This window comes from Epinephelus moara, chromosome 20, assembly GCF_006386435.1.
Source record: "Epinephelus moara isolate mb chromosome 20, YSFRI_EMoa_1.0, whole genome shotgun sequence".
In the NCBI taxonomy this organism is placed as follows: domain Eukaryota; kingdom Metazoa; phylum Chordata; class Actinopteri; order Perciformes; family Serranidae; genus Epinephelus; species Epinephelus moara.
The window spans coordinates 4,772,959-4,799,561 of NC_065525.1; the positions used below are offsets into that span (position 1 = coordinate 4,772,959).

At 39.7% G+C, this 26,603-nt stretch overlaps 1 protein-coding gene across 1 annotated transcript in view; it reads right to left on the reverse strand.

The window, feature by feature from the left end:
* The window catches only part of lrp5 (low density lipoprotein receptor-related protein 5), a 116,763-nt gene that overhangs the window by 50,265 nt on the left and 39,895 nt on the right, over nt 1–26,603 (reverse strand). The window contains exons 8-11 of the mRNA XM_050072198.1: nt 20,404–20,492; nt 20,076–20,294; nt 18,823–18,911; nt 16,324–16,495 (exon numbers count right to left, since the gene is read on the reverse strand). Of these exons, the coding sequence (XP_049928155.1) occupies nt 16,324–16,495; nt 18,823–18,911; nt 20,076–20,294; nt 20,404–20,492 (569 nt within the window). The remainder of the gene's footprint in view (nt 1–16,323; nt 16,496–18,822; nt 18,912–20,075; nt 20,295–20,403; nt 20,493–26,603) is intronic.

The following is a 26,603-nucleotide window of genomic DNA, read 5'->3' on the forward strand; positions in this document are numbered from 1 at the left end:
GAGCATGCCGCCGGCTCTCGCGTTGTTTTAGAGATGCAAACTGTTAAAGCCAGTCAACCGATTGCTAGTCTCGCGATACCCAATCCATGACTCTACAATCGATTCATCTAAGGATTCATGGCTGATTCGTATCGATTGAGGAGGCTGCTACCGACGCAGCCGTATCTCTCACTTGTCAAACCGGATATCCGGTCGTATCAGTTAATCGTTCCCAACCCTAGTAGTTACACATCAGATTAGGATTCCCTAATTTAAGAACTGGTGTAATGACTGCCTTTTCAAATCATTTGGAAATTTGCTGGTCCTAATTGATAGATTAATAAGAGTCATGGGTCTTATCAATATAGAATTGTATTTCTTAATGAAACACGTGTCCAAATTATAAATGTCTTTTGCCTTGGAATTTGATCATTCTTCTATTCTAAAAGTTTCAAGAATTCCCTGTCCTGGTTATTAAATACATTAGCCTATTTGATGTTGTTTGTGTATGCTAATACTACTTCCAAAACCTCTTCATGTTCCCTTGTTTCCTGATTAGGGACTGTATGTCATGTCATCTTTAAAGAGTAATTTTAGAGTTAATCTACTTTATTGAGTTAGTAAATTACAAGTACGGTCATTTTATTACACTGTGTACTGAATTGGGAGTTAGGATGGGCATTTAAGTAACTTCCATATTCCAGTGCTCACATTAAATTATTCAATTTTCAATTTTCAATTTTATTTATAAAGCCCAATATCACAAATCACAATTTGCCTCACAGGGCTTTACAGCATACGACATCCCTTTATTGAGTACTCAATAAAACAAAAAATGTAAGGTAAGAACTTTCTGCGCTGCACAGACTGTAGACATTAGCTATGCTCCACAAGTTTACAGTTACATAGCTTGCATTGCACATATTCATTTATTTTGTCAAAACACAACCAATTATTATTATTATATTATGCCTAGTTGTCATTCTGCCTGTTATGAGTGACGTCTGACTGAAAAAACTGAACTGTGAACTTTTCTGGGGCTGCACAGATCTATCACAGATCTAACTCACAGTCTTGGTACTACTGGATCTAAGCGCCGCCTTTGATACAGTAGATCACCATATTTTATTAAACAGACTCAGAAACCTGGTGGGCCTCTCTGGTACTGTTTTTAACTGGTTCAGCTCTTATCTCACAGATCGTTGTTTCTTTGTAAGTATGGATACATGTTCCTCCAGAACGCATGAAAGTAGGTGTGGGGTGCCCCAAGGGTCAATTTTAGGTCCAATTCTTTTTAATCTATACATGCTTCCCCTTGGGGACGTCATCAGGAGGCACGGCATCAGCTTCCACAGTTACGCAGATGACACACAGCTGTACATCGCCGTGTCTCCTGATGACACAGGGCCAATTGATACCCTTTTTAACTGCATTTTAGATATCAAGTCATGGATGGCAGTGAATTTCCTACAGCTCAACCAGGACAAAACAGAGGTTTTAATTATTGGTCCTGAAGGCCAGAGAGAGAAACTTTTACCAAAACTACAAGATTTTAAACCTTCACAATGTGTAAAGAACCTGGGCGTCATTTTTGACTCTGAGCTTAGTTTTATTCTACACATCAAAAATGTAACAAAGACAGGTTTTTATCATCTTAAGAATATAGCCAGAGTCCGCCTGTTTCTCTCTCAGGCTAACACGGAGGTGCTGATGCATGCTTTTATCTCTTGTCGTTTAGATTACTGTAATGCCCTGCTCTCTGGTCTTCCCAGAAAGACCATCTCTAACCTGCAGCTACTCCAAAACTCAGCTGCACGAGTGCTGACGAGGACCAGAGGGCGGAGCACATTTCACCAGTTTTACAATCGCTGCATTGGCTCCCCGTGTGTTTCAGCATAGATTTTAAGGTTCTTTTATTAGTTTTTAAATGTCTTAATGGCCTTGGGCCATCTTATTTATCTGACCTGCTTTTCTCACATCAACCCTCGCGGATCCTGAGATCCTCCGGCACTGGCCTTTTAATTGTTCCAAGAGTTAAAACAAAAACCCACGGGGAGGCTGCATTCAGCCATTATGGCCCTCACTTATGGAACAGCCAGCCGGAGAGCATCAGGACTGCAGAGACTGTTGATGTTTTTAAAAGGAGGCTCAAGACTCACCTTTTTAATTTAGCTTTTAACTGATTTCTTTTACTCTTTTAATTCTTCTATTATATGTTCTTTTTACTTTCTAATGCTTTTAAATGATTTATTTTTAAATCTTTATGCATTTTAGTTTCAAAATCTTCATTTATTTATTTATTATTATTATTAATATTATTTTAATCTTTAACTCTTTAATTTTTCCAAATCTCCACACCANGTGGGAGGGGCGGGTTTTCAATATGTATGTATTATTTTTGTTTGTTTTTATTTTGTGAAGCACTTTGTGCTGCATTTTTAATGTATGAAAAGTGCTATACAAATAAAGTTTGATTGATTCAAGGTGGACACCCAAGATTAGTGTCACCAATTCAGTATTTGACCAAATGTCTCCCCTTCTGTTCCTGAGATATGATTCTGAGTAATGGCATATGTCAAAAAACATTATGATGTTGCAGTAAAGTTGTGTGAATTTGTCATATTCAGTGTATGCATTCTTGAGTAACAGTAACAGTAACCTTCACCTTTGACCACTGTATTCTAATCAGGTCCTTGACTCAAAGTGGACATTTGAGCCAAATTTGACAGAATTCCCCCATATCCCAGATACAAGACTGAGATAGATGCAAGGTCACAGTGACTATGACCTTTGACCATCAAACTCTAATCATTCATCTTTGACTTAAAGTGGACATTTGTATCAAATTTGACAAAATTTCCTCCAGGCGTTTTTGACATATTGTGTTAACAAGACTGAGACAGATGAGTTCACTGTGACCTTAACCCCGACCACCAAATTCAGTTCATCATAGAGTCCAAGAGAACGTTTGTGCCAAATTAGAAGAAATTCCCTAAGGGCGTTCTTAAAATATCACATTCACAAGAATCGGACAGACAGACAGACATACAAACAACTAGACAGACGAACAGCCCGAAAACATAATGCCATCAGCCACAGCTATCAAAGGTGTGGAGGCCAGAGCATGTGAGCGGAGCGGAGCTGGAGCGGAGCGGAGAGGGTAGCGGAAGGATTTTGCATTGAGCGAGGAGCGGCTATTTTTTTTAAAAGGTGGAGCGGAGCCTTATCTCTCACTCCAATTTCGCTCTGGTCGCTCATGCCAGAATGCATCTTTTCACCTGTGCACACCCACACTATTTTCTTTCAAAACTATGGAGTTTACTGTGTACTTCAGAAAAGAAACTGAGAAGAGAAGCAGCGGTACCTTGGAGAACGGTCCCTCACTGCGGGGAGAGGCGAGAGGGCTTCCCCGGAGGTCGGGATAAAATTTATGATGGAGTGGACCGAAGCGGAGTGGAGAATGCGCAGAACCAAGCGGAGCGGACGAGCGGCGCAAAGTTACAGGTCTGCGAGCGAGGAGCGGAAATTTTCACCCGCTCCGCTCCGCTCACATGCTCTGGTGGAGGCATAAAAATAGTAACAAAAATTTAGTAAAGGTTATTGAGAATTAAAAGGTAATATACTCATTATCTTCAAGACACTCTTTTGTTATTACAGTACAATAACAAGAGGCCATTTTATGGATTTTAAGTAGCTGTAGTTTTATAGCAAATAAGTTGACTTGACCTCTATTGTGTGTCTCATCCACATGGGACACAACAGAAATAAACACACACAGCTGTGGGCTAGTAGCTGCTATTGCTTGCTCACCACAACACTGCTTACATCAGACCACAATATTACCATTCTAATAGGAGACATAAGATCAGCCACAACACACACACACACAGATGTGGGCCAGAGGCTGAACTCCCAGAGGAAATGAGACATGCAGCTACTGTCACTTTGTGGTTACAGGGATGGAGGAGAGCATACAGCAGGGAGACAGACAGAGAGAAATAGGATGGAAGAAACAGGGAGGAGAGAGAGCTGGCAGGACACTGTGGAAACTCTGAGCAACAACAGGTGTTTCTGTTATTTCTCTAACCTGAGAGTTACACACACACTAAGCTCAGTCAGGAGTCTGAGGAAAAATCAAACTCTCTAATGATTATGGTATTTCATAAAGGACAGACATGATTATGATGGAGTGATGTGTCTCATACTATACCGTTCTATATATGATAAAGTCAAGATCAGCAGATGCATTCCAATACAAAACCCTGCAACTAATTATATACAGTATCTATGAGGCCTGACTCACTTCGTTGGTAATTATGCTAACTATTGCATGTTATTGCAGTCCCGACCAGAAACACACCCCTGTAAACCTCTGTAATAATAGATGATATAAACAGTCTTGACTGGACTTGATCTGACTTGTCACTGAATTTCAGTGGCAATCTGTCTAAATATTCCAACCACAAGAAAGCTCCACACTGATTTCTCTTGTCATAGAATTTACAAAAAAGAAAAGCACAAAATCAGGGCTGCACCATTTTATCAGCCCAACATCATTATAAGCCGATATTCCCCTCGTCATCAGCCTATCAGCAAAGAAGATGACATTCACCGATAGCAAAGACAAGCTCAACTGAGTATTATTTTACACCACTGTATCCAAGTCTAATGCACACACATGGTATAAATTCCCTATGGCATATACAATTCACATAGCACATAGAGCGAACTGGGGCTAAGCTCAATTTCACCTGTTATAGAAGGACTGGTATAAGTTTCAGATATTCATCAAGCGGTTCCAGGTGATTGGTCAAACCAGTGAACAGACAACTTAGTTTTCTTGCTGCCTGTCAAGGAGTTGGAGCTTATATGCTGCTCCATTCTTACTTCTGCCAGTGTTTTAAAGAGAAGCTCCACCATTTCACAAAGCCGTCTCAAATCGTCTTTCACGGCCCTCACAGGGGATAAAGCATCAGGGCAGCACAGAGCCACTCAGAGGGGCCAACGTCCACACAAAACTTCATTTCAGTCTTTTATCTAATTGATCCATTCAGCTATGCTCCATTTGCCAAGCAGCTATAGAGTAGACCCAAACCAAACCACTGATCATCACTGTTTCAGGAAAAGCACTGAAAGAGAAAAAAGTCAAGTCTTGTTGTGTCAACATACATATGTTACATTTGTAGATTAAGATTAAGTTTCATCCCTCATACCTTTTCCCTTCACAAATGTGAGATTTATTTTCAATTTTTTAGCAGCTTTTTTTATTTATACTTCTTATGTTGAGGTTTGAACTGTTGCTTGGACAAAAAAAAACCATTATGAAGGTGTCACTGTTGGCTCTGGGTAAGTGTGACACAATCTCTGACTATGTCCAGATTTACAAACCAAACAATCAACTGGTTAATGGAGAAAATTCTCTGCAGATTAACCCATAATGAAACTAATCATTAGTTAAAAGTTCAAAATGAGGATTTTTACAGGGTGGTATTAAGTTACTTTTACTAGAGTAAAGGATATAAACATGTCCTCTCCTGCTCCAAGCCCCTCTGGTCAGGGTGAAAGACTTCCCTCACATAACATACCTGCTGCTGTGAGAGAGCAGGTCAGATAATAACACACTGTTAAAATCCCCAAACGCGAGCTGAGCAGGAATGGAAAGCCAAATGGGTCACTATCTCATGGCGTGCGGATGCACACAGCAAGGGCACATACACACACTCACAGATAGTAAACTTATGTTGGGACAGCAGGTGGGAACATTCATTACGCACCGACAGTACCAAAACCTCGTACAAATACAAGGAGAGCCTGAGCATATAAAGCTAGCAGCGCATGTATTGTCTCTCACAGTGGTGACTGTGTGTGCTTAACGGCCCGGAGCTGACAGTGTGTCGCTGGTTGCAAACATGTTCACTACTTATTGCGTTACTGAAAACTTAACTGACGTGTATCACGCAGATAAAACGCTACATGGGGAAGTTTATGATGCCGCTGAACATACTGCCATTTCTCCGAGGAGAGCTGCGGGCAGGAGGACAGAGCTGTGGTAGCATGGGCACGAATATCAGCCAGTGGGTCTTCTCCTGCTGCGACATACACGTCATCATATTTTAAAAACAAAACTCACTTCGATTCAAATCACTTCGCAATGTCTAGAAAAATACAAATATTAAGGTGTATCGTGTTACTCATCTGCAGGGCTCCAGACTACTAACGTTACTATTTAATAGGCTTTTGCAACCATGGAGCACCACTACAGCTGCAAATATTAAGAATTTGAACTGGAGAGCTGCTACTTCGTTTCCAGCTTACAGTGAATAAGTCCTCATGTTTAACAGTGCCACACTCACAGTTTAACTTAATGAGATGAACGATAGCATGAGGAAAGCATGAGTTTGTCTTTGTACCTGCAGGGCTCCAGACCACAACTATTTGACCATGGAGCACCAGTGTGACTTGCAAATATTATTAATATATAAACTTAAGAGCTGTTTGTTTGTTTGCAGCTCACAGTGAATAAATCCTCATGTTTTAAAGGACCAGCAGCAAATGTTTAACTTTGTGCTACCTGCTTACAACAGCTGTTTACCGGAAGCCTCAAGTTCACGGCAAAAAACATCAACTCTTGCAGCCAGAGATGAGCCAAGTGCTTCAAAATAACCATTGGCTCTTCTTTGATTTACTAATTATAACAGTACTTTATTTGACTTTATTATAACAATACTTTATCTAACTTTACTATGACAGTACGTTATTTAACATTATTACAGCAGTAGCTACTTTATTTAACTTTATTGTAACTGTAGTTCACTTAATAATTTTGTATTTAGTGGTCTACAGTAGTTTAGAGGAGATTCCAAAATATTGCAATATATATCACGTATCGTGATATAGCCTAATAATTTTGCTTTATTACTTTTAAGCCATATCGCCCAGCCCTAGTTCTAATGGTGTTCTGCGCACGACATGTCCTGATGCAGTTAGTCGTATGCTCATAGTGTCATGCAGAATGCACTATATTTATAGTTAATACATTGTAGCTTCAAAATAGTCTTGGTGGTCTTATGTTAACCCCTAACCTGATGGCTTATGGTCATCTCTGTGGTTTGTTCTTGTTGCTGAATTCTATAACCATTTCCACTTTTCAGGTGAGCTAAAGGTGAAGTTTCTGTATTTGCTTATGTTTTGTCAGTGGATTGAGATGTTTATCATTGATTTCACTAAAATCACTGTAATAATCCCTCTTTTAACAAGACAAAATAGTTTTGCTTATCAATTTATTTGATTTTTGTTTTTGTTGTTTTTTTCATTTTTGAATTCTTAAATTAATCTGACGCATATGGGTTTCATTGTGGGAGTAAATGGGAGCATCACAATAATCCCACTCAGGCAGGAAAAAGGAAGTAGCTCCAGGACTGGGTTTGTACATAGATTTGCTTCCTGTGAGGCTGCAATACTAACTGTTACTTGCTATCAATCTTCACCTGATGAACATTTTCTAGGTAAAAAATGGGGAGAGTTTTGTGAGCTTGTCTCTGTTGCTCCTGTTTGACCAGCCAAGGACAACCATCATACCAACCAGCCCCCTGGCTTCTGTCCAGCTTCTTTGCATTGAACTTGTCCGGCAATTTCATCTTGAGTTTCAGGGACTAGATTTCAGATATGAGGGCCTCGTTCTCCCTGGTCTTCAGCTGTAGCAGGACTTGGGGCATGTCCACCTGATCACGGAGCCTCACCCTAAGTGGTGGGCAGCTGCCGGTGAATAAATTAGCTTTTTTTTTTAAACCTGACGCTTCCTGCTCAACTCCAGGATCTGATGCAGCAGAGCAGCATTTTCCTGGCACACAACCTCTCTCTGATCCATGACAGTCTCACACTTTTCCTCTTTGGCATTGAGTCGACAGTTTAGCAACTCATTTCTACCATCATGGAGCTTGTGTTTCATTTTTTTCATATTTTGTCCAACTCTTCCCTCAGTTTTTCTACCAGCTCTTTGTCGATAAGTCTTTTCTGCTCCATCTCTGAGGCCTTCGGCTGCTACTGCAGTAGAAATTTTCCTCTCAGAGGTTTTCACTGTGCTCCTGATGTTCTTGTTGCAGGGTATGATATTTTTGCCTCATGGCTTCGATCTCAGCCTTTAATGTTTTGTAGTTTTTTTAGTCAAGGTTTTGAGTTGTGTGGCAAACTCTTGAACTGCAGCTTCTCAGAGCTTCTTTTTAAGCTCCATGGTTTCTTTGTACTCATTAATTAGTTTCCGCCTCATTTTTTTGCTTCAAAGCCTCTTTTTCCTTTTTCTCTGTCAAACACATTTTGTCCAAGAACTGAACTTTAACTTTTAAGATCTCACTTTTACTTTTTATTGGCACATTGGTAAATGTCGAATCTAACCTTGTTAACTGTCATCAGTCTATTAGCAAAAAAAGGTGACATTCACTGATGGCAGTGGCCAATATTTTCTGTTGTGTCACATCGATTTTGCGTTGGCTAGAAAGCGGGGCTCAAGACTAACATTGTCACAGTGTCCCGGGGACAACAGAGAATGTGTTGGATAATGTGAGTTGTTAGTTTCAGCCACAAGCTGCTAGGTTGCATTGTGTTACCTTTTGATGTATTAAAGCTGTATTCAGTAAAATTGAGTATTGGATGAAGGTGAATTATGACCAGTTTTGGGCATTACATATTGCTACTTACCTTCATTTGACAGTAATTACTTACTTCACTATATTACTCTCTGTGTAGGGTAATGCATTACTTATTACACTACTTTGGCATTAGTTTATCTGTGTGCTCCGTCATTGTAGGGGATGTGAATGGAAAAACATCCAGCATACAAATGCATATCCAATGGCACCACCCTGATGTAAAAGGGGAGGCCAGGTCCTCATCCCCACTGCTTTCAAGTAGCCTTAAGACAAGAAAGCAGAATGGGATACGTTGTAGGTATGTAAATAGAAACACACTGAACATGATAACGCACAGTGCAGCATCACCCAGACGTGCCGATCACTGGCACCCTTCTTCTATGTTGTCTATATTGACACAATAACCTTGCAGGGATGTTTTTCTGGTAGTGCACAGGCAGAAGTGGGAAGGTGAGAATTAATAACAAAATGAAAATGATAAACAGTTTATTTCAGGTGGTAACGCGTTATATGACACTGTATATGCAATAATATATATATACATATATATATACATATATTATAAATATATTATATTGGTTTGTTACTGCTAAAACATAATATATTACTATGAAGCCTAACTTTTGTAACATGTTAACCCCAACACTGATTATAAGATAAATACAGTACGATGTGTTTAAATGTAATCTTGTAAAATGTAGTTTTTGGCAAGAAACCTGAATAAATTTGTTGATGTTTTCACAGCAATATAAAACAGATATAAAGGTACAGTAAAAAGTAAAACAAAGGTTATATTAAAGGTTGTTTCATAAATGTGTATGATTGAATTTGTGCTCATTTAAAGGCAGTGTAATGAAGGACTGAGTAGCTTTAAAACGGTTTTTTTTTTTTTAAATGAGGATTCCTGTTTTCTCTGTTACAAAAGGGGGAATGAATAAACAAAATAAACAGCAACAAAGAGACACCACTGTCGGTTATTCGACATCAGTACCTGCATCGGCCCAGAACTTCACATTTCGGTGCATCCCTACTCGCATTCTGTTGCTGTTTCACATGGATCATTTTATTGCACTTTCTTTTGTTGAGCTCCTAAATGTTTTGTCTCAGGGCTTCAGTCTGTTGCTTCATGGTCTTCTTTCTTCCTTCATTTCTTCATATTTTTGCTTTTAATTCTTTGACAGTTTCCTTAAGCTCATGAATGCTGTCCTGCTGGATAGAAATCTGTCAGATCATAGCCTCCTTTTCTTCCATCGGTACATTACACTTGTCCGTCAGTGCGTTTCCATCTTGCAGCTTTGCATTGAGCTCCTGAATCCTGATCTTTAGGGGCCTCTGTTTTTTTCCACTGATGGCCTCCTTGTCTACCCTGTTTTTCTTTTCCTGCTTCGCTGTTTGTTGGAGCAGGCTCTGGTATTCACCGTGCAGGCCCTTGTTGGAAGACGGAGTTCTTTCAAGTGTCAGAAAACGAATAACTCGAGGAAAGTACAAGTGCCTTACATTATACTGAAGCACAGTACTTGATAAAATGTACATTACACCACTGACATTAACACATACTGTCTGTCTCAGCTGGTGTTGTGGAGACTTAGCGTGTTTAGCTGGACTGTGAGAGAAACAAGACACAGGCAGGGAGACTAGCTATTGAAACAAGGTGCAGGGCCTTAAGCAGGGGAAATTCCACCATACACCTCCCTGCTCTCCACCTCACACACACTCACAAGCAGTTACCATATGGCTCAGGAGTGAGATTGAATGGCGCTACACACAGTCAATCTGCATAATCACAACAAAGCAGCCGTTTAGTGTGTGTGCAGAGAAAGCAACACATCAGTCAAAGCAGCGAACTCTCTCAAATATACTCACACACACCCCATGCACACGTGCGCGCGCACACACACACACACACACACACACACACACACACACACACTCCTCTTTAGAAGGGGGGGCAAGCGGTAACTTCAGAGGTTTTTTTTCCACAGAGGAGGGGGAGGGGTGGGAGGTTGCAGAGGGGGAATCAGATTTCTTTAAAAAAGACCTGAAAACACAGGGAGGGAGGGAGAGAGAGAGAGAGAGAGAGAGAGAGAGAGAGAGAAGTGCTCTTGGAGACAGTCTTCAGTCTGCCTTAATCATTTATCATTCTCTCTCTTCTTTCCAAAGGTAAAATGTTGGGCGCTGTTCAGTTTTCAGCTGTTTGGCAGGCTGGCTCCACACACAAACAGACTCACAAGCCACTATTTGAGTAAATAATATGATATATTAAAGATACTGGAATTCATACTTTCAACTGAGACTCAAAATCCAAACCATGTCCAATTTGCTATTATACAAGAGCAAGGAAGACTAATTCCCACATTTGAGAATCTGGGCATACTAAAAGCAGCTTTGCTTTAAAGGATTATCAAAATAACTGCTTATTTGTTTTCTTTTGATCAACTACTCAATTAATCAATTATTCATTGCAGCTAAAAAAATCAGTGTAGTCAATATTAGTTCACACTTTCTTTTAGCTGTTATTACAGCCACCCTGTTTTATCTTTGATCTCCCTCACAAATGCTCCCTTTCCACCAAAATTAGCATGTGTACGTGGGTTTTTGAAACATGAGAAAACCCCTTAAAAATAATAGACTCTTCTCCCATTGCATTGTAGACGGCTCTGCAGCAGATGAGTATGCCTCTCTGTTCTTTTTACTGGTGTGTCACATTCCACATCATGGACAGGCCAGAAAACAGGTTAGTAATCAATAGAAAGCAGCATGGAGACCACTGAAAACTTTACAGTGGTTACTTCTATTTATATCTCTTACTATTCAGTCTCTGTTTTAAACTCAGTGCAGACTTGAAACAATGTTTGAGTGCAAATTGAGTGGGGCCAGACGGTAATGTGGTGGCACGTTATTGCATTTTGCCAGTAAAGGGCTAAAATCAGCGCATTCACCTGGGTGTTGTATTTCCATCACTGCTGATTCGAGCTGGAGTCGATAAATACCAATTACCGATTATATGCCGATTGTAACCTTTCCCATTGCATACAAAAGCAAGATGTTAGCGGGTGTTAGTGGGCTTTTTATTCAGTGGAAAAGGGGCTAAACTAACTCTATGGACAGACAAACACATTTACAGATGGGACTGTCAGGTTCAAGTGTGACAAAAGTCAAATTGCCAGAATAAGCTATATTCACATCATGTTGCTTGTAAATATTTCAGAAGATTTCACAAACAGCGTAAAACACAAAAAATATATTTTACAGCAAGGTTACTTTTCATGCTTATGCTGTATTGTGTTACACATGGGCTGCTATGACCTCTCATAGACTGGAAGTTAATCAGCAAAGTAATCACAGACACTTGTTACCAGAGGTGTGGACCCGAGTCACATAACTCAAACTCCAAAGTCATATGACTTGGACTCTTTAACTCTAATGACTTGTGACCTCACTTGAACTTGACCCTTTCTACTTATAAGTGCTTGATACCTTTTCCCAAGCCCAAAGATTAAAAAGTATGTAATTTGAAAAGTGTGCCATTAATCAATTAATTTCCTGCGCTTTTCTGAATCATCTAACATTAACACTATTCATTTCCCAGATGATCCGCTTTGTTTCAAACAGCCCGGCAGCATCCAGTCACGTTGCAGGAGAACCCTTAAGAACTAATGTTAGGTTACTGAGCGCCAGCTGGGAAAAAAGCTATAATTAATTAGTCTACAAAAAAATACAGTGGTCAACAAAAACGCCAACTGCAGAATGCAAAACATGGTGATCTAAAATTACAAATGGAGATGCAAAAACTTCTAACAAACTTGTTTTAACAAATAAATACAAATTTTAAAAAGCATTTGTGGTTGTTGTACATTTAATATATTATTACTCTGTTGGTAGAATGGCATCAGATGTGGTGCACAAGACCATCATAGCTTGTTTAGGACTTTACAACTCAAAGTTTAGGGCTTGAGACTCGACTCGGGTTTGTCAGCCTTAACTCTGGACTTGACGTGGGACTTGAGTACCAAGACTTGATACTTTTCTTGTGCCTAGTAAAGCAGTGACATGGTCCCACCCCTGCTTGTAACATACTTTACCATGGGTCTTCAGCAATTCTAGAAACTTTTTGGAGGAAAATATAATAAAAATAATGCTTAATAACATTTTTGATGTTACAACACCAGGACATTGTTAAAAACTAATTGTTTGAATTGTTGGATACCAGGGAGTTAAAGGCTAAAGTTTAAAAAATGATGCCTTGTTGATTGTGTCTCTCTGATCACTGAAATTTCAGCAATATCTGTCCCAGTATGAATGTGGCTGCCTCCTGAGTGTTGCTGAGTTTTGTCGGCCATTTGTAATTCAGCCGGTAAAACCAAATTAACTGTCTGATCACCTGACTGCTCATTTTTCTTAACCTCCCAGATTAAGCAATTCATTTAGTAAGTGTGGTGGTATTATTACTGATAATGGACAAAAGTAAGAATTAGTATTCAACTCAACTCCCAGTCAGTCTACAGTTCTGTCATCAGGATGTAATTTCAGCAAATGTGGCATCGCTTAAAATCTTACGGTTGGCATTTAGCCTTAGCTTTCATACATGTGTGTGACAACAAACGCTGAACAAAATTAGACTACACACACACACACACACACATGAGAGAGAGAGAGAGAGAGAGATGCAGGCAGACATACAATGGAAATGTCTTCACACCCAGCAGCAATTTCTTTTCAACAGGATAAAAACAAGGCTGAAACGTTAAAAAAAAGCCCTTTGAGGTGGGTCCTTTCACCCTGACAGTGAGAGAGAGAGACGCAGAAAGAGAGAAGGAGAGAGAGCAGCCACCCCTTTTCAATTGGTAAGCATTCAGCCAGAAAGCTCAGGCATTCACTATTCTGTTCTAGTTTTCTCTCTTCTTCTCTCAGCTGCTATGAAAATATGTTAACACTAGTAAACTTGTCCAATTCTGCAGACACCACAACAACCACCAAATCACAGTGACGATAACCAGATAACATCAGAGACAAATGTTGAGGAGAAAATGTAAAGAAAAAGAGTACTGACTAAAGAACAGTAACAAGCTGAGAGTGGGTAAAATAATACAGGCAGGAAAACAGCACAAGAGGGACATAGAGGTACTGTAATGTCTAAAAGAAGAGACAGTGTGTGATATTGACAAAGTTCAGGAGAATACCGATCACCTGCTTTGAAGGAGCTATAATAGGCTTGGGGAGAGGGGGAAGGGCAATGAGAACAACAACCACCCCCCAGCCCTGCCTCACTCTGATGTCCTCTGCTTCTCAGACTGTGTGTGGAGACCTCCTGGGCTCCAAATCTGACAAGTTAATGCGACTGTTACTTCTTTCTCAACCAACTAACACATCAACAAAACGCACACAAATGTCTACAGAAAGTGTGAAACATGTCAGAATTCTACCTGTGGTTTTTTTTTCTACCATGTTACGTTTTAATGCCTTTGTTCATTCTGTGATGTGAAAACATTAGACCTCCACACATTCAGAGAAATAAAAAGCGCATCCTGGTTATACTTCAATTAGAAAATCCTAGCATCTCTCTTGCACGGCTGCTGCTATCACTGTTAGCTAAAGAGTCAGTCACAGTGGACAGCAGTAGAGGAAGCTGTACAAGCATCTGGTGCAGAGCAATTCTCAAAACATACAGTACATTCAACAAAAAGATGGCAGTGCCGAGCCCAAACCTATTGTTCTAAAATAGTCCTGACCAAATGACAAACTGACTAAATGACAGATGATAACTGGAAGCATGCAGTCATTTCCTAACATGCTCCCTACAGTCACACACCAGGAAGGAGTCATGGCAATAGTGTTACTGCTTTAAAACCAGCCACACAGCCATAATATCACCTTATGACATTGTACTGTATTTAAATGTAAACTCAAGGCTTAATGTAGCATTTGAAATTTACAAAATGACAAGTGGTACATTGTTGTCCGGCAAAGATGCATTGAACTAAAATCCCTATCAATGTCAAATGAATCTGCCCATACCCATGCTGATTGGTTGTTGTGCGGGGATTGTCCATTAGACCTGAGTGGATCTCAGATTAGACATCATCAGAAGATGAAAAAAGTGGCTAACGTTACACATGACAGCAATAAAGGAAAAACAGTTGATTCAATCTCCATGAAATGTTCTTGTAAAAATCTCTGCATGGACAGAGGAAAGTTTACACACCCAAATAATAACCTAGTAAATACCAATAATTATCTTACTTAAGAAAACTAAAATTAGCACCCTGTGGTTGTATGCCTCCCAGCAAAAGTCAAGTTTCTCTTACAGTTTACATCCACGACTATGAAAACATGGATGCTTCACACACATCTCTCCCCCGACAGTACAGAAGATCTATACAATCAGCACAGTTTCAAGGTGGACACCCAAAATTAGTGTCATCAATTCAGCATCTGACCAAATATCTCCACTTCTGTTCCTGAGATATGACATTGAGCTATGGCCAGAAAAGCATTTTATGCAAAACATTATAATGTCACAGTGAAGCTGACCTTTGACCTTTTGGACGTAAAATGTCATTACTTCATTATTTTATCCTATTAGACATTTGTGTGAAGTTTTGGCATAATTAGAATATGAATTCTTGAGTTATGGCCAAAAACATATTTTGTGAGGTCACACTGACTTTGACCTTCGACCGCAAAATTTTTATCAGGTTATTCTTCAGTCCAAGTGAATGTTTGTGTCAATTCTAAAGAAATGTAGAAGGTCATACTGACTTGACCTTTGACCACCGAAATCCAATCAGTTCATTGCTGAGTCCAAGTGAACGTTTGTGCTAGATTTTAAGAAATCCCACGGCCACGGCTATCACTGGCACGGAGGCATAAATACATTCAAGCACTATAATCAAACTCCTTCAATAGTTTAAGGAGGATAACAACAAGCAGGAAGAAGGTAGAGTTTGGTGTTCCGTTTAAATGCAATGATTTTTTATTTACTGTTAGCTAGAGATCCATTAACAGCAACCCGTCGTTACACCCATACAGTTTTAATATTTGTTTTGGGTATCAGTATCAGTCAGGACATTTTATTACATAATTAGTCAGGTTATTACATTATTGGGTTTTATTACATTTTTAAGTGCAAAATGTATATAATTTCAATTATAACAATGCTTAACTCAATATTACACTTTTAGGAAGTGATTACATTATTGGATGTTTCAGGGATCTTTGCGGTCAAAAGAGTCGAGTGTTTTTTTTAAAAAGATAATTATTTGATCAAACACATATTTTTTGTTGTAGCCTCATACTCAGCTTCCTTCTTTTGCTACATCAGAATGGAGACTACAATATTCAGCATTTTCACATATGGCAGAATGTACAACAAGTCAAACTAGACCTGTGCAGTCCATACCAAATCAGACCAGACAAGAATGAGACAGGCCAGATCACATCAGACCAGTAGAGACCAGACCAGATGACAACAATCTTACACAATGGTGTGTAAGTCCGGCCAGCAGTTGCATAACTCCACATTCCCCTGGATCGCTATTAAAACACACATGCACGCACACACATCTCATTTCTCCTCATTCCACCTCATCTTTTTCTAATTTCTCTCCTTCCTTTCTGTCCTGTCTTTCAGCTGTCTCCAAGTTGAGAAGTAGTGAGTGAAACCATACACAGAAGCTGTATAGATTGCTGTTAGACATACCTCTATCTTGTCAGTTTTAGCATCTCCCCAGTATATCTTTCCTGCTGCATAATCGATAGCCAGTCCATTGGGCCAGCCCAGAGAGCTGTTGAGCAGAACCACCCGCTCTGTCCCATCCAGGTTGGCCCGCTCGATCTTAGGATGCTCGCCCCAGTCAGTCCAGTACATGTAGCTGAAAGAGACAGGGGCAATAAGACAAGATGAGGCTTACCTCCAGTCCCAGGGACATTATACACATTTACCATGTATATTAGTCTATCAATTTCAGTTTTCGAAGATTCTTGAGTAGAAATGTGCATTGCTACTTACGGACGTCAATATCGTACTTTAAAACACACAGACAAGCTATTACCAGTAAAATTTCATGCTACGCTAGTTTGAGATTTTTCCTAACTTTTCCAAACACTTTAATCAGTCAGATTGAATTAGTGGTTGTTGATGCTGCTTGATAAGGCCAGGTATTTTCCCTCTCTAGTGTCATCCCCAGTGCTGGGATGCAGTGCTATAGCCAGTCGCTAAAATGTATGAAACATTGGAATTCTTAATAGTGCTTGGTTTGTCTTTTATCCCCCAACATGAACATTTAACCCTATGGGCCCTAGGCCTTTTTGGGGTATTTTTACTGCCTTTACTTTTAAGCTCATATCACAGTCATTATAAAGGCTACATACACATGCTATATCTTGTTGTTGTTGTTTTTTTCAGGACAATCTGGGCTAACCAGATTTGCCATCATTTCATGTCTTTCTATGTGCCTGTATTTTATATTCATTTTTATATCAATGAAAAAAAATCTGTGTTACTAAATTCTTACATTTTTACATGTATCTCACCATAGCAAGTTGGAAGTAGAAATATTCTGCCATATATGAAGAGGGGAGACTCTCTGGAATCTGGCAATATAAGAACCATGATGCTGGGACATTCTGTCACTTCACAGCTGTCCAAAACATGTGGTTTGTGCCAGGCGTGATTGCCAGTATTTTTTCATTATTGCAAGAAATTCCACTGACTCATTCACAAGTCAAAAATGTGTTTTATCTGAAAGAAACATGCAATATTTACATCTAAGATAATAGAAAAATGGTCAACTAAGTGCAATGATGTCCTCCAAGATAATATTTGTTTTTCAGTTTCAATTGGGGGGACATTTTGGACATTGGTGGGGGGCACGTGTCCCCTTCAATGTATATGGTGACTACGGCCCTGTCAGCATGCATAATTAGGCCTCAGTTGTCTGGGTGCGAAAAGGTGAAGTACACTTGTCTTGTCATACAAAGTTTGGTGGAGTGTCAACTGGACAATATGGAGATATTTGCACCTTGAAAGCCGGACTACAAATGTGGATAGACAGGGAGAAACACACGCAAGCCTAAGACGCAGTAAGATACGATATTCCTCACTATATGAAGTGACTGATAACAAGATCTATATCATGGATTGTAAAGAAATTCGTCAGGTTTTTATTTTGTAGACAATTGATCTGGATTTATAGCGTGATGGGATGACAGCACAATGATGATGTGTGGTATCAGTGGAAAGCTCTAGTCCTGCGTGGCATTTCTGTGCGAGTCTGCATTCGCGAGTAATCCATCCAAGAGTAATGTGTGTGCAAAGCTGTATGAAAGCTCTGTTACACATCATTTTATTGTAACTTTATCAGTTTTTTTCGCTGTGAAAACATTGGGTTACCGACAAGTGCTTGGCCTTGTCGGAAAGCTACAGTCCCGCTGTTTCACGTGATATGCGTGGCTTCTCACTATGACGCACGGTCGCGGAGAAAATCCACAGAGAAGAACGGTGTGAATTTGGACGCACTATGCATCGTTCGGGCCCATAGGGTTAAGGGCTGCACAAGTCTTGTCCACACTAGGGCTGACTTTAAAGTACACAGAAATTTGTTTCTATTTACTCTACTCATTATTAGACTTGCACCGATTACAATTTTTTGGGCCGATAGCGATTTCCGATTTGCAGAGTGTTTGGATGGCTGATTCCCATTTTGGTCGATTCCAATTTCATTTTTTTCAAACCACTTTACAGCACACAAGATATTGCAATATTTTATATCTTTGCTTTATTAGAACATTTTAACCAAGATACAACCAGCTTTTCAATAATCATCTCAAACAAACAAATAAAAACAGTGACACAGGTTAAGACGCTGTATTTGACCAGCGTTTTAAATGGGTATATTTTAGACTGACCGGTCGGTCGCAGGCCATGGCTGATCACGTGAAACCCGGCCCGATTCCGAGCACTGCCGATAAATCGGTGCAAATCTAGTTATTATACTTGATTAACATTAAATGTAATAAGTCTAAAAAAAAAATACTGAAATCGAGCATTCGTTTTTAACTATAGAGCATCAGCTCTCCCCAGAAGGCTAAACCCCCCCCCATCAAAAAGATTGGACAACATGACCTCAGAGTCCTCAATGGTAGCTACTGCCTTGCAGAGCAGGTGAACTCTAATACATACAAACACGCTAACACCTACCCATTAATGGGGTCCAGGACAATAGCTCTGGGTTCATCCAGGTTTTCCGAAATGAGAATTTTCCGAGAGGTTCCATTAAGCCTGGTAACCTAGAATAGCACATGATGAGACACATACATATCAATACAACATATTTACAGTATTACAATGTTTGTCTTCATCCAGCCTGTTTGATCATTTTCTTTGATTGTCTTTTGTTTTTTTCCATAAATAAGAATCACCAAATGATGGATGTTTTCTGTGTTAAGCTGCACAGGGATGATCCAGTGAGGCTTTTCACATTTATTTTACAATATCAAAGTATAGCTGGGTGATTGGTCTAAAATAATATCGCAATATTTTTTGGCAATATCGCGATACACAATATATATATCTCGATAATTTGAAATCTCCTCTAAACCACTGTAAACTACTAAAATACAAAATTATTAAATCAACTACAAGTACAATAAAGTTTAATAAAGTAGCTACTGTCACAATAAAGTTAAACAAAGCACAAAGTTAAGTATTGTTATAATTAAAGAAATCAAAACAGAACCACTCTCCTATAGAACAGGTCTATACCTTGTCCTTTTATTAAACAAACTAAATAGGGGCGTCAGTAGCGAAGTGGATAGTGTCGGCGCCCCATGTACAGCGCAGTGCAGCGGTCACGGGTTCGAGTCAGGCTTGCAACCCTTTGCTGCGTGTCAGTCCCCACTCTCTCTATGTCTCCCCATTTCACACACTGTCCTATCCATTCAAGGCAAAAGCCCACAAAAAATTATCTTTAATCAAACTAAATAGCCTTGTTTTATTTATTTTGTTTACACGACGGCATGTAATTTCTGTTTCTGCATGGTGGTGCGTTTACAATTCTCCTCTGCTCTCTGCATCGCGCATGGCGGAGTTCCACCCCAATGCGCGTACGCACACACACACACACACACACACACACACACACACCTGAAAAGCAGACAAAAATATCTGCATTTTTTAAACACTCCCAGGGTGGTGAAGATGGTGAGGAAGAAATGTTCAGATGTTAAGTTCAATGTACAGTTCAAATAATTGTTCAGTTGTTATACTGATTGCTGTCATTAAAAGAAACACATGAACACCATGATTCCTTGTTTGTGTCGGTGTCCATCTGCCCCCCAAAGCTGTAAACCTAGGGGAAACACTGCTCAAATGACTCAATCAGGGGGTTTTAAAATTCCATAAACTAGGTTTCCAATAAGCACAATACAGAGAGCCCTAATATAAAGATGTACCTCAATGCGGTCAGTGCCAGTGTCAGTCCAGTACAGGTTTCTGGCCACCCAGTCCACAGCAATGCCATCTGGGTGGTTGATCTCCGTGGTAACCAACATCATGGCATTGCTGCCATCGATGTGGGATCGCCTGATGGCCCGAACCTCATCATCTGTCCAATAAACGTAACCCTCAACTGGGTCATAGTCGATAGCTATGGCATGGCGAATGTCATCAACCTGCAAGAGCAGAGGAACAATGTTTAAGAGTGCAAGACAGGACTGATACATTTGTGTGTGTGTGTGTGTGTGTGTGGGTGTGGGTGTGTGTGTGTTTGTATGTGTTTACCTGTAGTACTATGTCAGTGAAGTCTGGCAGGTCCAGTGAGATTCTCCTCAGGTCAGTCCGTCGAGCCAGCAGCAAAACCTGCTCTGCTCCTATACAAAGCAGACAAGTTTTATTAATTGTTAAGGATCAATGCATGTTGATTTCTAACAGCCAAAGAGTGCTCCCATACATATATATATATATATATATATACATGTTATTATCATTTTTAAATCTGCATTCACATACAGATATCTTATAGAGATTTGCCAAAATGACCGGCGCACGAAAGAGAAAGTCTTGGTTCAGATGTCCCCTGGCTACACGACTTAGCCCGGAATATACACCTTGGCCCATGGAAGCTTTATGGTAGTTAGAAGAAAGCTGATGGGCTTAAAGATTGATTAATTACTGCATATCACCACAAGCATAGCGTTGATATTCATAACTTAACCCTTAAAATAACATAATTTCTAAAACATATTTGTATCTGCTTCTATGCAGATGACTTTCACCTTTACAGAATGTCCTGGTAAAACTTGGCAAAACAGTCAGTGGTGTTGGATGTCTTAGGATTTCTTCTAAGTTAATGACACACATAGATGATATGGTATTGTGGATCCATAAAGTTTGGTAACAAACAAGAGACTGATTTAAAATAAATAAATAAAGGTCAAAATCAAAGCAGCAGACCCTGAGATGTCTCAGACTTTGTCTGCCTAGTAAATGTCCACATCTTTTAAACTCCACTCATTGTAATGCATGTTACAAAGTAATCAAACAGAGTTCAAATGATTTTTTCAAACAACATTTAATGCCGGGGCTTCAGGACATTTGGATCACTACGGACGAGCAGTATGGAGATATTTTGTGGTTTCAATTATGTGTTTTTTGATGTTTGAATCTGGGGCGCCGTAAGCCTCCATTAGGTGGAGTTGTGTTGCTACCCCCTCTCCCCTTGGATCTCTGCAAGTGATGTGAGGACTCACACCTTCACCTGAGCCTCCCTCGGCATATGGGTGAGTAGATAATGGCTGAATTTTCATTTTTGGGTGCACTATCCCTTTAAGTCCGAGTCCAGATACCATCATCAGAGTTATTTTCTCATACTTGACAAAGCTGTCTTCAAATACAAGTGTGAAGAATGAATTTAAGGTGTGATGCTGACATTCCCATCAATGCTTAAATGACAAAGGCTGTCCGATCTTATTTTCTTCAGATGAGGCATGACACACTAAAGTCCTTCAGCCTCCAGCCTTTTGCAGAATTTGAAGGTCATGCTGTGCACCTTGTAATACAACCAACCCAACAAAACACCACCACAAACAACAGCCCATACCACATAGTTGAATCAACACCTCTCTGACACTTTCTCAACAGCAACCAAATATTATGAGCCTCACTAAGGTTCAACTGCTCTATTTTTTACTGTTACTGGGCCACCCTTACAAGGAGCATTAGGTAATCCAGGGAAAACCCTTTGAATCCAACACACTAAAACACCAACAGCTTGAAAAGACATAATAGTAGTTAGTTTTGGGATCAGATAAGCTGTAATTCCCCTTGTGTGTATATTGCGGTAGAGAAAAATTGTTACATTTGGGTCTGTCTGTAGGAAAATTAAAAGAGAACCAACCTTTCAGAACCAGCACAAATACCACATTATCTAAATGGTCCAATGCAAATATTGTGCAAGTGGCATATAAATGCTTAATGATGTTTAATGACATAATGATGAAATGACATGATAAATAATGTTGTAGGAAGGTCATGCAATCAAAAGTGAGACGTTATAAACAGAATTAAGAACAGAAAAAAAAACAATTTATAGAAGAGGATTGGGGCTACGTGTGAGAACTGCATTCGAATTCTGAGTTTAAAGACAGAATTCTTACTTAAAATTTTTCACGTGGCCCTAATCCTTTTCTGTGAAAATGAGTGATAAAGATCCTTAAGATTGATTTTTTATTTACAGATTTTTCATCTTATGACAAATTATGTGACATTTTTAGATATTTTGTTCAGTTTACATTGCTAAAAATGAAAATATCAAAAGTAGTTTTTGTTCCACCCATCACAAGCCTGTCATTGATTTTAACACTGATAACTACAGTGCCACATATGCTAAGGCACAGTCCCTGAGTACAATGTAGACTACAATCCATCCATGACACAAAATTTTAATGTTAAGTCTACACAAATGTCCCGGATTGTCAAAGTGACATAAAAACCTTAAGTTCACGTGACACAAAAACTCTTCCCTTATGGGCTTGACATACTTTTTTATGTTAAGTCAACAATTTTTGAGTTTTGAGTTAATTTGACTAAAATTTATAAAGCCGAGTTGGCCTTATTAGTTTAAGGCCAATAAACAACACTGTCCTTGTGCACTTAAAAGAATAGTCCGACGATTTGGGAGTTATGCCATTTCTCTATCATTTTCATAGTGAGACAACATGATCGATATCTTTTTTGTGTCTGTACGTCCAGTGGCTGGGTCTCAGCGGTTAGCATTGCAGCTTAGCTTAGCGAATACAATTGAAGTCTATAGGGGGTCAGTAGCCTGCTCGGTTAAAGTGAACAAATAAACGTTACAGAAACCCTGAAGCTGGCATTTCTGCACGTGCATTTAAAATAAACATGTTTAAACATTAATTCGAAAAACGAGAGTCCTTTTTAGTCGATTTAGAAGAAGTTTGATACACGGAAGTATAGTGTGTTTACGTCCTGCGCTGTGATCCGCGGAGGGATACCTCCGATATCTCCGGACTATAGTAGGTGCAATGGATGACTTTGAACGCGATTTTGAAGAGTTTCTTGTAGCGGACACAGATCCAGAGCCATACCTGTTTGAGCCGGAGCATATAGATGAGGAACTCCAGGTGTTGGATGCTGAGGGGGCGAGAAGTGAGACTGAATCCTCCAAGGCAGCGGAACAGCAAGGGGCCGAGGGGAGACGGAGGTCAGGGGAGGATTGGTAGTGTAGCTGCGGGGCTTGCCGACCTATGCCTACGGAGGTGAAATCATTTTGCTCCACAGAATGGGATTCGGTGCTACCATCGTTGGGGAGGCTAGAGATATATCATGAGGAGGAAAACTGCCACAGAGAGTGCATCACAAGGAGTGAAAACTTTGCAGCAATCACTAATCCTGGCGTGATTGAAACTTTTTTTCATGCTCCTAAGATAAACTGGAAAAAACGCCCCAGGCCTGCAGGAGCTGATGGACAGCTTTCAGTCGAGTGAGTAATATCGCTTTATGATCGTCCGTGTCGTCTCTTTGTTTGCTTTTACCAAGTGACCTAGCGTAACATTACCTGTCCCAGAGCCAGCTGCAGCTGTTGCTCACCGGTGTATCCCTCCGCGCAGGACGTAAACACACTATGGTTCCGTGTATCAAACTTCTTCTAAAACGACTAAAAAGGACTTTCGAATTAACGTTTAAACATGTTTATTTTAAATGCACGTGCAGAAATACCAGCTTCAAGGTTTCTGTAACGTTTATTTGTTCACTTTTACCGTAGGCTACTGACCCCCTATAGACTTCAATTGTATTCGCTAAGCTAAGCCGCAATGCTAACCGCTGAGACCCAGCCACTGGACGTACAGACACAAAAAAGACATCGATCATGTTGTCTCAATATGAAAATGATAGAGAAAGGGCATAACTCCCAAATCGTCGGCGTATTCCTTTAACATATTGTGGTGTGTTGGGACTAAATGGATGGAATTTCCCAGCGTGCCGTGACACAATGTGTTTAAGACCGTAAGCCAAAGAAAACTGAATTTAAATGTGTTCTGAATCACTCACGTTACCCATTACGCAGTGATTAATGTTCGTGTATTTCACAATGGTTCTAATGTGTTACAGTTAATGTTGTGGTAAAAGACATTTTGCACCATGAGTAACGTCGTATACATAGTTAGTGACCCCCCGCCTGTGTGGATATTAGAGTATCTAACATGAAGTTGTGCAGAGGTGAAATAAAGTGCACATCCTTGGTCAGAATGTACCTCTTAGTCTTAGGTTTGCCACCTTATTTATTCTGTAGTTCAATGAAATTTAAAAAAAAAAAAAATTTTGTACAATGTTAGCTCTGCAGTAGTCTGGGCACCTGTCAAGGGTGAACTCTGCCTCTCACCCACTGTCAGCTAGGATAGGCTCCAGCACCCCCTTGACCCCTAACAGGATAAGCGGTTACGCAAAATGAATAAAGAAGTTGTAAAATGTGAACTTAATGTTTTATTGTGATATGACATAGAATTAAATGCTTCAACAACAAAAAAGTTGTGTTAAACTGACATAGACTTCCTGTCAGACAAGGGTCATATGACACATTTATTTTGCATCTGGTGTAGTCAAACCTTGTTACTGTATTGATCTAAACAAAAGGCTGTGAGTGCAAACTGTTTCCAAAAAAAATAAAGTTGAGTGAGCAAATTGGAGTTTACAATGTATACAACAGCTCCACAGACAGTGGACTGACAGAAATGACTGCTTCACAGCTCTGAATCATGGAGGTCCAGGTTTAACACTTTTATGGCAATGAGCTTTAAACAATCGTATCTTGTGCTTAGAAACTTCACTGGAAGAGTCTAACGAATGGTCTTTACAACTCGAAACCCTAATAGCAGTGGTGGAAGATCCTTTAGTTAAGTAAAAGTATCAATATAATAAGTAACAAGACTACCCTACACAGAAAAGTCATGCATCAAAATCCTACTTTAGTAAAATTTCCCCTCAGGGGGATTAATAAAGTATATAAAATTAACAAAAATAAATTAAATTAAAATTAGAATCAGCAGTAAAAGCAGTGGTTGTGCACTAAGATCCCTGTAACTAAAACACTGACATATATAACATTTTCAGATTGTCAATACTGATGCATCACTGAGCAGGGTTTTACTGTTATAGCTGCTCAGATGAATTTGAGGGGTTGTGAGATGATTAATGGGAGAGGAAAGAATAATGTTCGACATATCTTAGACTCCTCTGCTGCTCAGTCAGTATCATTATAAACTTGACATATGAAGGTTTTACTCCCATTGGAAAAACCATGCATTTCTCTGAAGCTTGTGTCATTAAAGTATAGATATCAAGGCACCATCCGGCCGACCCAAGTCTGAGTGTTTGGTATCTGGACTAAAGCCAAACCCAACAGTCCAATATCAATCTATCTGTGGAGAAAAAGATTTTATGTCTGTTTCCAAACAAAACAAAGTTCTGATACACAAATCTCGTTTGACTTTTCCTGAATCTTTGCTTTTTTGCGGGATATAGAATAATTTGACCTGTTTGGGCCTGAAACCAAAACAAGGAGAAGGTTTAGGAGGGAAATATCTCTTTGGTGTAACCGCTAACGACTTGTAGGAATCTGACATGTGGTCTAATCTCTACCAATTGAGTGTAGAAGTAGCAACTGCTGAAACAGAGTGGAGAAGAAGTATAAAGTAGCACAACATGTAAATGCTGAAGTAGAGTTAAAATACTTCAAATTGTACAGAAGTGCAGTACTTGAGTAACCATACTTGGTTACCTCTGCTCAAAGAAGAGAGAATATGGGGCCAAGCGTAATAAAGTTTGTGAATGCATACAAAAATCTGCAAATGTGTATTTAGAATCTGTGTGTGCGTAATCAGATATGTAAATGTGAAAAAATTTTTACAAATCTGTATTCAGATTTGCAAGTGTATTGCAATCTGTAAATCTGTACAATGATCTGCAAATGCGTACAGAGATCCGTAAATATGTAGAAAGATTTGTAAATACCTATGTCTTCAGCTTTAACTCAGTCGGGCCTCTCAATTGACTCTCTTTGTACACGTGATTTTTGCTACTCTTCTGCCGTGTGCGATCCGCAAATGCGTGAGAAGATTTGTGTCTGTAACTCAAAGTGTGCGTCATCCTGAGCACAGGCTGACAGGCTCATGCTGCCGCCCACTAGCTTTTGCTCGGTGAGCTGAGGCTGAGCAGACAACGTCTTCGTAGATAAAGTTACCAACTTTATTTTAACAGTGCTTGGCAATACTAAGTTACTCATGACAACCAATGCAATAAACCTGAACATGTACTTACAGAGAGCAAACGAGAATCGAGCAGCCTGTCCATACAACAATAAAAAAAGCGCAGCAAAGTAGCGCCTGTGAGCCTGTGCTCAGGGCAAAACAATCTGAAGGTCAGATCACAATACACTTGCAAATCTGAATACAGATTTGTGGATT